Source organism: Apus apus, chromosome 4, assembly GCF_020740795.1.
Source record: "Apus apus isolate bApuApu2 chromosome 4, bApuApu2.pri.cur, whole genome shotgun sequence".
NCBI lineage: Eukaryota > Metazoa > Chordata > Aves > Apodiformes > Apodidae > Apus > Apus apus.
The window spans coordinates 84391933-84406813 of record NC_067285.1 but is presented as its reverse complement, the minus strand read 5'-3'; the positions used below and the strand labels follow the sequence as shown (position 1 = coordinate 84406813).

General features: G+C 38.9%; 1 protein-coding gene across 7 annotated transcripts in view; it reads right to left on the bottom strand.

Moving 5' to 3' along the window:
* The window catches only part of MTUS1 (microtubule associated scaffold protein 1), a 127223-nt gene that overhangs the window by 20957 nt on the left and 91385 nt on the right, over positions 1-14881 (bottom strand). For all 7 annotated transcript variants that reach the window (XM_051616417.1, XM_051616421.1, XM_051616418.1 and 4 more), the window contains one exon: positions 9662-9879. In XM_051616417.1, coding sequence (XP_051472377.1) covers positions 9662-9879 — 218 coding nt within the window. The remainder of the gene's footprint in view (positions 1-9661; positions 9880-14881) is intronic.

Below are 14881 nucleotides of genomic sequence, written 5' to 3'. Positions count from 1 at the left end.
CACCTGGTTTTCCCCAGGGGAAACCTCACCTTTACAGCAGGTTCCCCATTTTGCCCCTGATCGCTTTTGCTACCGCCTGAGCCCCAAGCTAACACCAGCACTTCCTCACCAAGCCACCTGGTTAAGAGCACCCTGTTCTGGAGGTTGCAAATACTCACTGCATGCCTGCAGAACAAACAACACAGTAAAAAAACCCCATTCTTAAGAAAAAAGAGGGAGTGAGCACCCAGAAAGGTATTAAGGTCTGACACAAGACAAAATGAGTGATTATTATGCTATGCACCCTCACCTGCCACAGCTTATAGGAAATTATTTGTACAGCTCTTTACTAGAAATACTTGTGATTTTTTGACCTTGCATAGGGAACATCCCCTTTTAATCCCTACAGTTTAAGCAGTCTTAATGGTTATTTGGACACTAACACAGTGGTAGGGGTATTAAGCAGCTGTGCTGCAGTTTTACATTAAGCACTTAGAGGCTTTTTACAGAGACAGTGGGCTAAGATTGAAAACCATGCCTCCGCCTCCACAGTAAATTCTCAGGAGAGCAGAGAGCTCAGTTATTAGCAGGACTAGCCCTACTCTTCCCTGCTCAGGAAGGAGATGACTCATCTCGCTCCTGTTTGACACCAGTTCACACTATGGACACAGCATCTCATGATGAAAATGTGAATGCTGCAGTAAGGTATTTAAGGTGCATCCTAGCATGCAGGAACACTACCATATAGTGGACCTGCAAGCAAGTTAACTACCAATGCACTTTTATTCTCATACTGTGGGTTCCTGATGGGATTTTCCTCTTTTTTTTTTTTTACAGTAACCTTGTCCATTACTAAATTACTGTACTAAGACACTTAGGAGATTTTTTTTAATGTGCCCCCTCCCCTTGCTTTGCATCTTTGTTCTTTATTCTAATCCTCAAAAGATCATCCATGAACCTGACTTCTTCCAGCCCACTCCGTTAATAAAACATCTTAATTTTTTGCCCCCCAACCTAGTAGCTGGACCACACTGCAGACCTTTTGGTAGTGCTAACGTTTTTGGTTAGCGTTTCCAAAAGGCCTGCTTAAACAGCCACACATTTTGTATTTCTCTTCAGTTAAAGCAATTTGCTGAGAAAAGGGCATATGAGACCAGCATATACTAAGGAGTGACAGAGGCTGACAATTGGGCTGGAACTGGTTTGGGGATGAAAGCTTTGCCACAGGCAATATCAGGGTAGTGCACCTCTGCCATCAGATGCTACGAGAACATTCTCAGCATAAAGGAGACTTGGACATTTCTTGTTCTGGGAAAGATTAGGCAGCTAAAAATCCTTCATGTTTTGAAAGCTTGACAAACAAGTACAAGGGGATGTGTGCACCACTGCAAAGACTTGAGAGGGTGAGGTATGTCCCACTACAATTGGATGGAAAAAAGAAGAGGTCCAAGTTTGGTGGGAGAGCATGATAGTTTCAAGATGACAGAAACGCTCCTGTCAGGAATGGAATAAACTACACAATTTGTCATTCGTGTTTGTGTTACTGGCAGTCATGCAGACCCATTACAGGCCTAAGAGTATTTTTCCTGGCAACCAAGCTATTTTTGCTACAGTTTGAGATTCAAAGAGACCAGCCTATGGTCATTCAGATACAAAGGTAAAGATGCATAAATATCTGAACAGTTTCCATAGCTCTGCTTTAAAAGTAGGAAGCTCTACCAGTCAAAACATGCCAGCATTTATACCAAACATGAAAGCAACTAACCTTCCTGGCTGTGGACCTATACCAAATCTTCATGTGAGAGAGAGACAAGATACCTCCTAGAACTCTGGTTATGAGCAGTTCTCAAACTGGACTGGGTAGGTATTCCTCAAGCATGCAACAGCTCTTTTGCAGAACCCAAATCCAGGAGTATGCAGTTTTATAGCAAACTAGCAACTTTTACTTCCTTAAAAGAACAACTTTAGTTTTCCCAGCAAAACCCTACTGTTGGCCACATGAGATGGCCCTGCTGTGAGAGCCCTGTGCTCTGTCAGCAAGTCAAGGCTTTGAGAGCCACAGGTATGCTGTGACTGACCAAAAAGCCCTATTCACCTTTTCGAAGTTTTTCCTCCATGTTAAGAGCTGCAAGTCCTCCAGCAGATACCCAATGTAAAAGATCAAACCATGGCAGAAAACAGGTTTCAAGTATGTACTTCCAAATAAGCTAACACCACCCATCTGATAGTAATTATCCACACATCACAGTTCACATTTAAACAACCACACTCCTCCTGGAAACGAAACATGTATCCTTTTGGAGTTGTACTAAAGAAAGAGGAATGCATAAGAACCAGTACTGAAAAGTTTGTATTTTTATACCAAAAATAGGGGGGGAGGGCTTACTTGGTTTTTGTGGTGGGTTTTTTTGGGTTGTTTTTTGTTTTGTTTTTGTTTTAAATTTCAGGCAACCACATCACCCCAGTATCTACCTTATAAGCTACCTGTTACAGTTGCCTCGTCTACACCATGCAATGTATCAACTCTAGGAGCTCTGTGTCATGTCAAACTTCTCAGCAAGCTTCCACCAATTAACAAAACCCTCTGAACTGGTGCAGTCTCAGTTGTCAACAGATCTCAAAAGAGGATGAGTCTCTCATCCAAGGAGATTGCTTACAGACAAATCACTAGAAACTGGACTCTACTCCGTCCTTGTGCCACCAGAGTAATGAAAAAATGAGCATCATTCACTTACTGTAATGTAGAAACTGAGTCACATCTTTGCATAAAATTTAGTCACTCCTCTGTCATCACCTCCTGCCTAGAAGCAATTATGAGGGGGTAACATAAGGGCCATTCATATCCGCTTTGCAGTAGGACATTTGCTTTGATTATTTTGGTCCTTACACTACACTATTTCTACCAATCCATGCTGCTTCTTTGCTAACTAAACCCAATCTTCTAAATACATCTTCTAATTAGAATAGTCAGACATTTTAGAAATATTTTTTTTTAATCTCATCTCCCTCTCACCCTACTTAAAAAACCCTTAGAATGTCATTCCTTTCACATCACTTGGATGCAAAAGCAAGGTAAAGAAACAAGCCAAGGAAGTGGCATAACAAACCAGGTTTACACCCTCTGCTCCATGTATATTTTTAAAAGGAGCAGCAGACTATTGCTGCAATAAAGTGAAAATGTCATTAACGATCTCAAATCAATAAATATACAGTGAAACGACTACTTCCAAATTACTCTTGGCCCTATTAGTGTTATGCGTTACCTTCCTACTAAATGAAATATGCAACCAGTTTTCACCTTGACTTAACACTTGAAACAGAATTCAATTAAGCTTTAGAATACAACACTTACATGAACAGCTGATAGAGACTCATTGTAACTTCTAATATTGTACTTCTCTCATTTGGTAGATACGTTTATGGAGAATCAGACATTTTCTTTCCTGATGTTTAGTGTTTGAAACACTATAGCAGAGAACCAGCCAAAAAGGATTTCTATGAGTCACTTAATATTTAACACTGATTGTATACTACTTCAAGCTTTAAATGGCTTATTATGTTCATATGGAACCTTTTTTTTCCTCATTTAGAAGGGATGCCTACCTTCATTAAAAAGTTAGTTAATATGGGATATTTAACTTTATTTCTCTGCAAGAACCTGGTTTCTACCCTACAGGATTTCCGAACTCCAATATTAGTTCTCACTTGTCACATAGAATGAGTCCTTCCTTCCCTGTAAAAATATTGATATAAAAAAAAAAATTACCCTATTGAAGCAATTGCTTATTTCTCAGTATTTTCTCACATTTTCTGTTGCAGTTCATCTTGTCTCAGCACAACAGTCCCCATCAGATATGATGCAGCTTACACTGTCACAACTGAAGTTCCCACATCTATAAGCTATAATTATCTTTATAAAGTTATTTGAAACATTAGAATATTAAATTCTATGCTTGAGAACAATATTACATTATTTTCTTTACATCATTCCATTTTTAAGGCTCGTTAGAATTTCATCTGAAAAGGCAGTACAAAACAAAAGAGAGAAACAAGAAGCAAAGATGTTATTTTCTTCCTTCCACTAAATGGTCCCTTGAATTTTGATTTTGTAATAGATTCATCAGTTTTATACTGTTGTTAAATATGCATCATCTTGAAAAAATAAAATTAGGAGAAATCACAAGGAAAACAACACAGGTTGCCTGAAACACCATGTTTGTTTCAGCCAAAAGTATCTTTTGCTAGGAGTGCTACAGGACATGATTCTCAATTCTCACCCCCTGTAACCCATTCTGAATACCTAGATGGACCCAATAAACGGCTTAAAAGAGACATCTTCTAAAAAGTTACTTTCACAAGAGCCTACTACTTTCACAGTAATTAATGGATTAAAATATTTTTCTGGATGTTAGAGCTCTCAAATCTTCAACCTGTTGCCAAAAATATTCTTGTCCACTAGCAGCCAACTGTTACAGGGACCTTGAGAACCATTTGAAACTTCCTTGCTTTCCATGAACTACCTGTCAGATGCAAACTGCTAGAGCCTAGGTTTGCTTTACAGCGGGAAGCTACTGTGTTACTACTCAAATACTCTCCTTACTGAACAGGAAATATTTGGATTGCTCAAATTCAAGATACTATCTTTTGACTTCTCTTCTAAGTGATTTCTTTTTTAAACCTAAAGAAACAAAAATTATCTAAATTAAATATTCTTCTTCTCTCTTGTGAACAGTTATGTCCATAGTTTGGGAAGGCAGATTTAAATAACAGAAGTACACTTTGGAGGAAAAACCTAATGAGAACCAGCCAAGTTTGATGTTAAGTTCTAGAAAATCAGAACTATAAATCTAATGCAAAGACAGCTGCTCTAAACAATAGGCCTGCAGATGTATATGGGATTTGGCTAGGCCAAACATACGATTGTTCAAAACTCTTCCTTTTACTATAAATGGTTTTGGGTTTAGTGATGCCATATGTACTTCTGTTCCTTCAGCTAAATATCTATTTCTCACTTGATAAACATTTCCTGCTGACCAGGCATAAAGGCCAGGGCAATTATTTTCATACACGTCCATGGGAAAAAACTTTTTAAAGTGCTAAGACATTCCCCAAAAAAACTAATATCTAGACTCTTACAGTCATCCACATGTCAGGAAATGCCAGTTATAGTAGCTCATTTACTTATGGTTAATTTCTATTTCCACCTAATAATACTGAAGCCTGTTTCAATCACACAATTTAGTAATTACATAAGTAATGTGACAGAATGTGTCACATCCACAATTAGTGGTATCCCCATTATTATTGCCAAGGCTCTATAAACTCTCAAATGACATTCCCTTTATGAAGGACACTTCTTGAACATGTCACTACAGTCATTCCCAAGTTAAGTTTGAACTATAAACACTAGTCTTCCTGTAACCATACCAAGAGAAGCACAATTGTCAAATTTAGATTCTGTTCATCTCTGTAGCACACCCTACCACATAAGCACAAACCTGAAGCTTGTTTCTACAGCAGAATCTGTTGACAGCTCTTGAAACACCTGGATTCATTTATTAAAGTAGAACAGAAATGGGTATTTAAAATAATTTAACATTTTACCATGGTTTTAAACAACATATGTAGTTCTGAATGTGGTAATTTATGCATTAGAATGAGAGAATGAAAAGGTAATATATTTGTCTGTTCACACTTTGAACAGTCTCAAAACTATTCAAGTCATTCTAACAATACACTTTCACTCAAAAGCTGTATCTCCCTTAAATAGTCAAAAACCAAATTTAAAGCCAAGGTAGTACTGTGCTGCTAAAACACCCTCTCACCCTGAAACATTTAAGAGTTTATAGATGGCAGGTCTGACCTCTCCAGCTGCAGCACACAGGCAGCCATGCAGAGGCAGCCTTAGGAACGGGGCTGAGCACCCCTGGGAAGAAGCAGAGGTTCATGCAGGAGTTGCCACGGCAGCAACTCAGCAGCTGATGTTGTACTTGTGTAAGACATCAAAACAACAATCCAAGTTTGAGATTTTCCTTCCCAAGGGACTATCTGGCTCCTAACCACAGCTGCAGAGCTCTCAGGCACATGTTCCCACCCCACCACTGGTATTTCTTCCCTCTCACTCCTTCCCACAGTGAGCCACTGCATACGCCATACCCATAACACTTTGGGTATGGACAGACCTATAAAACCTGACCCATAATAATTTCCTTTTTTATTTCTGTTCCTGACTGGATACCTGAATTGGCTTCTCAATGCCAGGCAAGCAGCAGCCCGTGCACGGCAAGGAAACAGGGGGCAGGGCTGCAGGAGTGGCAGCCACTGCCTATTAGCACAGACGTGCTAAATCATGTACTTAAAGCCTCTGTGAATGCAACTGTTACTGAAGGGACAACAAATAAATTAAAAATTAATACAGAAAATTAAAACTAAGTTAAAATATCAATTGAAATGCAGCAGTGCAGATGCAGTTAAAGGTGAACAGAAGATAGCTTTCCTTGGCAATTCATGCACTTATTGTATACGGCTGATTTCACCATTTCCTCTGTACTGCCACTTTTCCTTTCTCATTTGAACTTAAAAACAGGAAAATAGTTATGAAGTCACAGGAATTACCACAGGATCAGGGTGAGGGCAGTAGTCTAGAAGACTAAGCTTGCTTTTGTGATTAGCCCACAGTTTGACATGTGTTTCCAACACCACTAGCACATATACAGCTGTCTAACAGTGGAAAAACTCCATACAGCATGGCATCATTGCCAGCCACTCTGTTTGCTGCCATCAAGTACTCTGGATGCCAAGGGGGTTTCCATCTGATATTAAGCTAGTGCAACAGTAGCTCATCCAGGGTAAATACTGGGGTTTTAGAATTTTTAAATTCAGAAGAATCCTGGTAAAGGTAGTTGAGCATAGAAATTCCCTGGACAAACCTTGACAGCTGAAATGTGAAGTTATTATCAGAGTCAACTATTAATATTGACACTTCCAAGATAACGCTCACAACAAACAGGTTTGAGCTCAGGCAGAGTTTTGTGAGAGATTCCTGCTGGGCTAGAAACAGCACAGCAGCATTGCTCAATCTTGTTTAACCCTTCAACAACAGCCTTTCAACTTAACTCCAGATGGGCTGGCTGCATTTTTTACAGAAGTCATGGTCAGGAAGTCCTGATTTCATTTGCAGCTACCCCATTTCAAAATTTCAAATGAGCTCATAAGAAGCAACTTCAAGCTTTTGTGTGGAAATGCACTGAGACCTCTTTGGGGGGGGGGGGGGTGGGGTGGGGGGGTGTGTGTGTGAGAAAGAAAAAGGAAAGCAAACCCAAACTAACCCAGCAGCCAAGAGGTTCGGGCCAGGCTGCACAACAGCTCACTCCAGCTCTTTTCTCCACTTGGCCAGGAGACCCCGTCTCACTCACACTGGCTCTGACCACACATTAGGACAGTCCATGTCACTAATCTGGCAAAGAAATGCTTCCCTTCAGCTGGGTTAGCTTTCTGGTAGTTGCAAGCTAAATCAGCCTTCTGCGGTGACAGACCAGCACCAGGAATCCAGAGCAGGATAACAGCAAGATGTTGTCATCAGCTTACACTGCATTGTGTCACTTCACACTTGCTCTACTGGAAGGAATGGAAGCACAGCTTTGCTCTTCATGTAATCAGCTACACATGATTTTTATTATTTTTTTTTAACCAGAAAAGCTTAAGCTACTTTCAGTTGGCTCTGCAGTAGTTAAGCTATGAGCACTTCTCTCCAAGCTTACCCAAAGAGTCTGAAAAACTACATTGATGAGGTCCTTAAGAGATACTTCAGAAAACTAAATGTATGGCCAGATCAGATTTAGTTAGCTATACCAAACTCCACACCTCACCAGAAAGGAAAAAACCCTAACCAACAAACAAAACCAAAATAAACCACAAAATCAAAACAACTCTAGAGTGTTCCCTAAAACACAGAAATCCTATCAGATGTTTCCCCCAGCTTACTATCAGATTTTAAGTATTCCTTATACCATCATGGCAGAAGAGTCCTCTCACCCCTATGGTAAGTACACAAGAATAAGACAGCAACTCTTCAGTAAGCATTGTCTTATTATCCTGGGAAAGGAGAGAACAAGCTCATAATTAATAACTGGTGTGAAAGCACATCAGTATGTCATATTTAGCACAGTTTCATGAGCTTAGACTTAACTCTCGAAGTTTACTCATTTTATACAACTTGATAGAAAAAAGCCCTTTTTTTCTTTGCATCTGCAAAAGTAAAATGAAGAAGGAACAAAATTACTAGTTTCCATTCTCTCTGCCCTCCATCTTCCAAAGCACTTTTTTCCCTTTCCTTTTAAAAAAAACAAACAAGCATTCCCATTATTCTAAAAACTAAATCATGTTTAGACTAAGTGACCTGTAACATAGCCTGGAAGAAGCAATTATGTATGGCATACTTCTCATTATATATGACATTGATAAAATATTAGTGAATTTTCAAAAGTTGCAATTCAAAATATTTGAAAGAAGAACCTAGGCCAATATATTTAATTATTAAAGTTTCCAAAAATCAAGCTGCTTGTTATACAGTCATTAGAAGATTGCACAGAAGTTTAGCAGTGAATTCCACACATAAATGTCACAATTTTATAGTAGATGACAGGCCTCTGAGAATTCTATGCCAAATTTATTTGAAGATCTTCAACTATGTTCCTTAGCAGAGAAAGGTGTTCCAATCAAGAGTTTAGAAAACCCTATAAAACCAAACCCACTAAACTGGCTAAGAGCCACTGCTCTTACTGAATTGAAGCAGAACTTGGACTTAAATGCAGTAGTTTTAGATTGAATGAAAGTAGATATTAACCTAAAAGAAAAGAAAGTTACATCTCTGGCAGCACACTAAGACAAACCAGCACTTTTTTGTATACCACACTATCAAAATGAACATACATCAGAACAGCTGAAATAAAGTTGTTACTAATCTTGGAACATCAGTTACAAATAAGAGAAACTGCTATTAAAGTCTACATCAAATGTTGCAGCTTTAATCTGTATGTATTAAAATTGCCTTAATTTCAGATTTTTCTTCTCTCAAAAGTTTTCAAAGCAGACCAAAAGCATAATATCAAATCTATTAGGTCACTATGTATTCCAAATAAACTAGAACAAATAATTAGTAACTCGTATCAGGTTAATTTCTCCTTTAAAAAAAAAAAAATATGAAAATTTTAAAGACTCCACCAATAATGCAGAATTCAATAAATACAATCATTGTAACTCACATATTATTCTGAATAGTTCAAAAACAGGTCTATCCCTTATATACTTGTCTATCCAATTTCAGATAAGAAAGTAAGGTCATGCAGACAATGTGTTGAAACTAGTCTTTCCTACAAGGGCAGAACTTAAGACTACTTATCTGGAAGGTTACTGAATCCCGAAGTACTACAACACATTAAAAAACTTCTCTTCTAAAACCAATGTGAAGTTGCAAAGAGAAAACAGAACCCAGTGTTGGGGTTTTGATTTTTTTCTATGCGGCTGATGCCAGAAGCAGGTTTACTGCTACCTTCACAGAAAAAAGAGAAATCATTGGAATGGAGCACACAGATGTTAGCTATTGATATACTGGTATTTTCAGAAGCCCTTGTTGAGAGGAGTTAAAAAAATTAAAGGCAAAAATGTTTAACTGAGTTTTTACCTTAGACTGCAGGTGCTGGATCACAACTGTTAATGCTTCAAACTTCAGGTTACTGCTTGTGAGGAGTTTTTTCAGCTGCAGGATGATTCCATTCTGGGTCTCACATGTTGTTTTGTAATGTGTCAACTCAGCTGTTTTCGTGCCAGGCAAATGCACATCTGTGACTGCTTGAGTCTGTATGCATGAGCTCTTGGGACTCCGCTGCTTGCCTTTGTCAACTAAAACAACAGCAACAACAAATTAGTATGTATTTTATGTTGAAGTTTCACAAAAAACTTGAGACAGGTGCAAAGGAAGGTAGTTATAAATTCTTATAAGCACTTCCTAAAATACTGACTAGGTGAAATGGTTATTTCAGTAGCACTGCAGAGCAGACACTATCATCTGCCATGTTAACGTCTCACTCCATAACCCTGTATACAAGGTTTTGCATTTCATCATCACCTTCATGCAGTCTGTGGCTTACTTTTCAGGACACTTTTCACATTGTGTTTTGAATAAATAGTTTCATAAAATGCAAAATCTGTCATCCTACCTACCCAGTAACATATTTCTAACATTAGAGTTCTAACATCAGTAACTTCTGTTTGTACATGGATTTCATATTTCCAGCACTCTAAAGTATTGCTGAATACAACACCATTTCCCCCCTACATTTATTTGGTCTTTCTTCCTTTCAAAATTTCCATTGCAAAGACTCCCCTCTCTGCAGTTCATGTTTGAGCAGCATTAACTGGAGGTCTTGAAGCATTTCTTAATGTCAGCAATTTCAGTCACAAGGATGAGGCTTTAAAAAATACTCTTAAATATAATCTATTTCAAGTTGGTCCTGCCACTATTCACAGTCCAAGAATTACATGGTTGATTTAATATTCCTAGGTATGTTGCAAGCTCCATCCCTCCACAGCACACAATCATCTCATGTCAGAGGAAACCACATTACATAACCCACTGCTTGACTCGTAAACACCGCAGTAGTTACAGGATTCTCTGCTGCCTTTGCACTGGGGAGTACAGCAGTGCTGTGCAGATAGGGCCAGTCTGCCCCATTTGATCATATGGGGAATGAGCAAACACTTCTGCAATAAAAGACTGATGCAATACATAAATATCCCTTGGCAATTTAATGAAGACATCTAAGTAGATTACTCTGTACAGTTTTAACTTGACAAGATTTCTTCAAGATAAAGCGAAAAAAGTTGAGGTGAAATTTAGAGAAAAGAAAATTAGGAACACACAGAAAAAATGGGGGACAAACTAATCACCAACCAACTAGAAGCAGTTGCTCATGAATAATTTCTGAAGCCCACGCATCTGGTTTAAAGTTTGTCAAGTGACTGAAATAATCCCAGCAATGTAAGGTTCAATCACACAACTGGAGACAGTGCGAAATAACAAAAGCTTTGATTCTCAGTCTGACTGACGCAGTTAAAATATCAGTCTTGCACTGCCTTCACTTGTTTTCAAAGCATTTGAAAACAAGCTTCCTGTTCAAAATACTGATGTCCTCTGTGCCTCTCTTACTGAGCCACATATGAAGTGCCTACTGAGTCCATTAATTTTCCAAATAAATCCTATCTAGGCAAGACTTTCTATTATCCTTCATAGTCAGAGAATCATCAGCACATTGTTCTATCATGTTCAGATGCTCTTTATTCTTTGAGATTTCACTACATTTCTGTGCAGAGATGGTGATGGTTAAAGAGTGTATTTTCAATTAGAAACATATTGTATTGCAGTTTAATAGTATAGTTGTCAAAAGGTTTATCAACATGATAACCCAAATCAAAATACAAATCTATATGGGAAAGAAAGTTCAAGTGTGACTGCCACTTCCACTTAGTTTATTTTTACTACCATCCTACCTAACACAGCCACTTCTCTTCTTGCAGTGCAGATTAAATGTCCCTTAAGCAGAACTCTAAATGCATGTCAGTTCACATTTGAGAGCAACTGTGTCAGATTTCTGGCAATCTTATGGAGAACACTGTTTACGAAAATACTGGTGACTTTCTGAACCTCCTCCAAAAATCACAAGAGACAATAATCAAGGAGAGAGGAAAAGAAGAGCAGGGACTGAAGAATAAACATGTACAGTCAGTCCTTCCCTGCCCTACTGGCTCTCATACTCCTACTCTCTCCACCTCCCTTCCTGAATGCTCTACTTACAATAAGTAGAGAACTAGAGCACTCTTCTTAATTTAAGGCTACTGGGTAAATTAACTGATACAGATGCTAGTGCAACAATTTAATTAATTACATGAAATTATTTTTACATCCATTTGTAGGTCCCTGATGGAACTGTGTTAAATTGAATATTTGCATACAATTTTTATTCTGGGACAAAATTACATCACATACTGTTACCAAATGAAGTTATTTCATTTTAATAATGATAAAACAGCTAACCAAAACAACACAAGACTCCAGATATCCACTGTTTCCCAAGTTCAGCCAGCCTTTATCAGTTTGTCAGTTTCACACCATTACTCTTATCATAGTGGCCAGACTACCAAGTCTTCCTCAAAGCTCATTCAAACATCCAACCCAGCCAACCCTGGATACTATACTAAAAAAAGCTGAACAAAAAACATGCACTAAAGAAATTCAGTGACATTCCTGTTGGCATGTGCTATACACAGCCACTTGAAATGCTGAAAAGCATTTATCTGCTAGCATGAACCCTCTGTAGCATGAACTGCCTCTACAGATTAACACCAGTGACACTCCAATGCTTATTTATGGCCTATGTACCTCTGGGCAATGACAGACCATTTCCAGATTTGTACAGCGGCATGCTGTCATGTCAAAACAAAAGCTACACTTTCATTAAAACAAAAGCATTGTGAGCCTAATTACTGATACAACACATCAGTGATGGACTCAAATTAAAGGCAGTATTGGTTATCAGCCCAAGTCCTCCTTACTTCACCTGTTTTACTTGTCACATTTAAACAGTCAGACTTGTAAAGCAGAACAATTTGCACCCTTAAGTTAAGTTCTGGACTCCATTCCAATAGGCTCAAAAACATTGTACTCAATCTAGTTGAAATGTGAAAACATTGTACTCAACCTAGAAACCAGATTCTCAAGTACCACATGTAGCACAATAACTGGACAGAATCACCATGTAATGGTCCCATCCTCCTTCATACAGTGAAAATAATAATAATAATAATAATAATTAAAAAAAACAGCAACGATTTTGCAAAGACTAAACCTTTTAATCAAAGGATACTCCATGACCTTAGAAAGGTCTAAAAATCCTCCTGCTCCCTCTACAGTTACTGCATGGATTTGGAGCAGCTGACTACAAATTTCTGGGAAGAAAATTAGAGCCATTCCAAGCTTTTCTGTAAAGCAAACTGTTCCCCATACATAGCTTCTCTAGTTAACAGGCATTTGAAAGCAAGAAATACACAACTGTCTGTACGCTAGGGTGTATTCCATAAAGTTAGATTTAAGTCCTGTGGTACTGCCCAGTATTTGACACTGTACTTGCCTGGTTATATCAGAACTTGCCTGGTACCACTGGTTTCCTGAGCCTATCCTGTGTACTGTTGCTGGACTACCTGATCATCTATCACCCACCTTTTTGTCTGCAAAGCCAAATCAAAGCTCTCCTTTGCTTATAATGTACTAGGAAGGTCTGTAAAGAAAATAATTTCCATCTAGTGTAGACATTAAGCAAGAGATTACATTTCTAAAAAAATTACATTTCTTAAAAGCATTCCAAATAGCCTAAATAAACTGATTGACAAGCACAAGTAGGAACAACCTTACTCTTTTCCACACTTCCACAGCAACCATTGCCTTACCCCTAAGCACCTTCTTTTCAAATTCCTCATCCAAACTGTTAGCTTCCACAGGTTTTTCAAAACCCATGTGTGTCTTGTGTAAGCATTTTTCAAAGAAAAATCCTTGCTCAAGATTTTCTCTTGTAGGAAAATGCAGGCTGGTAAAAACTTTCTGCCTCTCCTCCATTTTCTGGAAAGCCTTGTCTACACACGTTAAATTGGTGCTCACTTCCTTGATCAGTAAGACCAAATCAGCCTGAGTATTTAATCGAGCTTCCATTTCTTCTCTTACTCGCTGGATTTCCTCAAGCACAGTTCTTATATCCAAGTGACTGGACTTAATCTCTGCTTTGAGATCTTCTTTCACCTGTTGCTGGCTTCTCTGCAGTGCTAACACTGTTCTGATTTCTTTTTGAGATGTTTCCACATCATGCTTTAGTTCCTTCTGTCCAGCCTGCATTGCCTCCTGGCCAGCTTTCACTTCTGCCAACAGAGCAGTGAGGCACTCCATCTTGATCCCACAGGAGTCGCAGGACCTATTCCAGTGTCACAGCTTCCAAGCAGTCAGGGACATTTGTGAGCTGGTAGTAGACTTCCCCAGATAGCAAGAAAGCTAGCAGATAGTCCTTGCTATGGTATCCTACCTCAATTTACAGCATGCTGCAGTGAAGATACTAAGTAAAAGTCTAGTAAAAGGAGAGACAAAAGGACTAAACAAAGCACTTGAACAAGCAGGGCTCTACAGCCAGAGCTCCTTCTCAGTACTCAGCCAAAGTACTAATCAGTTTAATTGGCAGATTATGCCACACCTGAATTTTTTAAAATCTTTTGCTGACATCACTGTACGTGGGACGTCACCCCAAAAGCCACTCCCAACAGTCATTTGATCTGTGCATCAATCAAAGTATGCCTGGGCATCAGTAACCAGGTTTGTTGCAATGCAGCCAAATGTTCTGCAAGAATGCAGCAGCCCTTCCTTTCCAACACAAAGGCTCTAAAGGAGCCTGGATCGCCTGCAGGAGCTGAAAGCCAAACAGTTTAACAGCACATAGTTATTTCAATCATACGTTCAACAAGGTAATTATGTACCTGTCCTTCTGCTAATGTTTGCAGGGAGGGTTCAGGAGTACATTGGTAAGCACCCTGGACATCGGCCCACTCCTACTAAATGCTCTTATTCCCACAGCTAGCCATGCTCTTATAAATCTTTGGAAGAACGCAGATCCTGAGGAAGGCCTATAGTCCACAAACAGTTACCAGAGCAATACGGGAAAACTGACTAATGAGAATTTTGGCAGGTTAAGCCTTTTAGCTACCAAGTCTGCATGTTAAAGCTAAGGCTTCTTCTAAGCAGAGAACTCCTAATAGGTCTAGGCTCCATGTAAAAGCAGGTAGATTAATGACACCAGGCTATTAGCTCTTT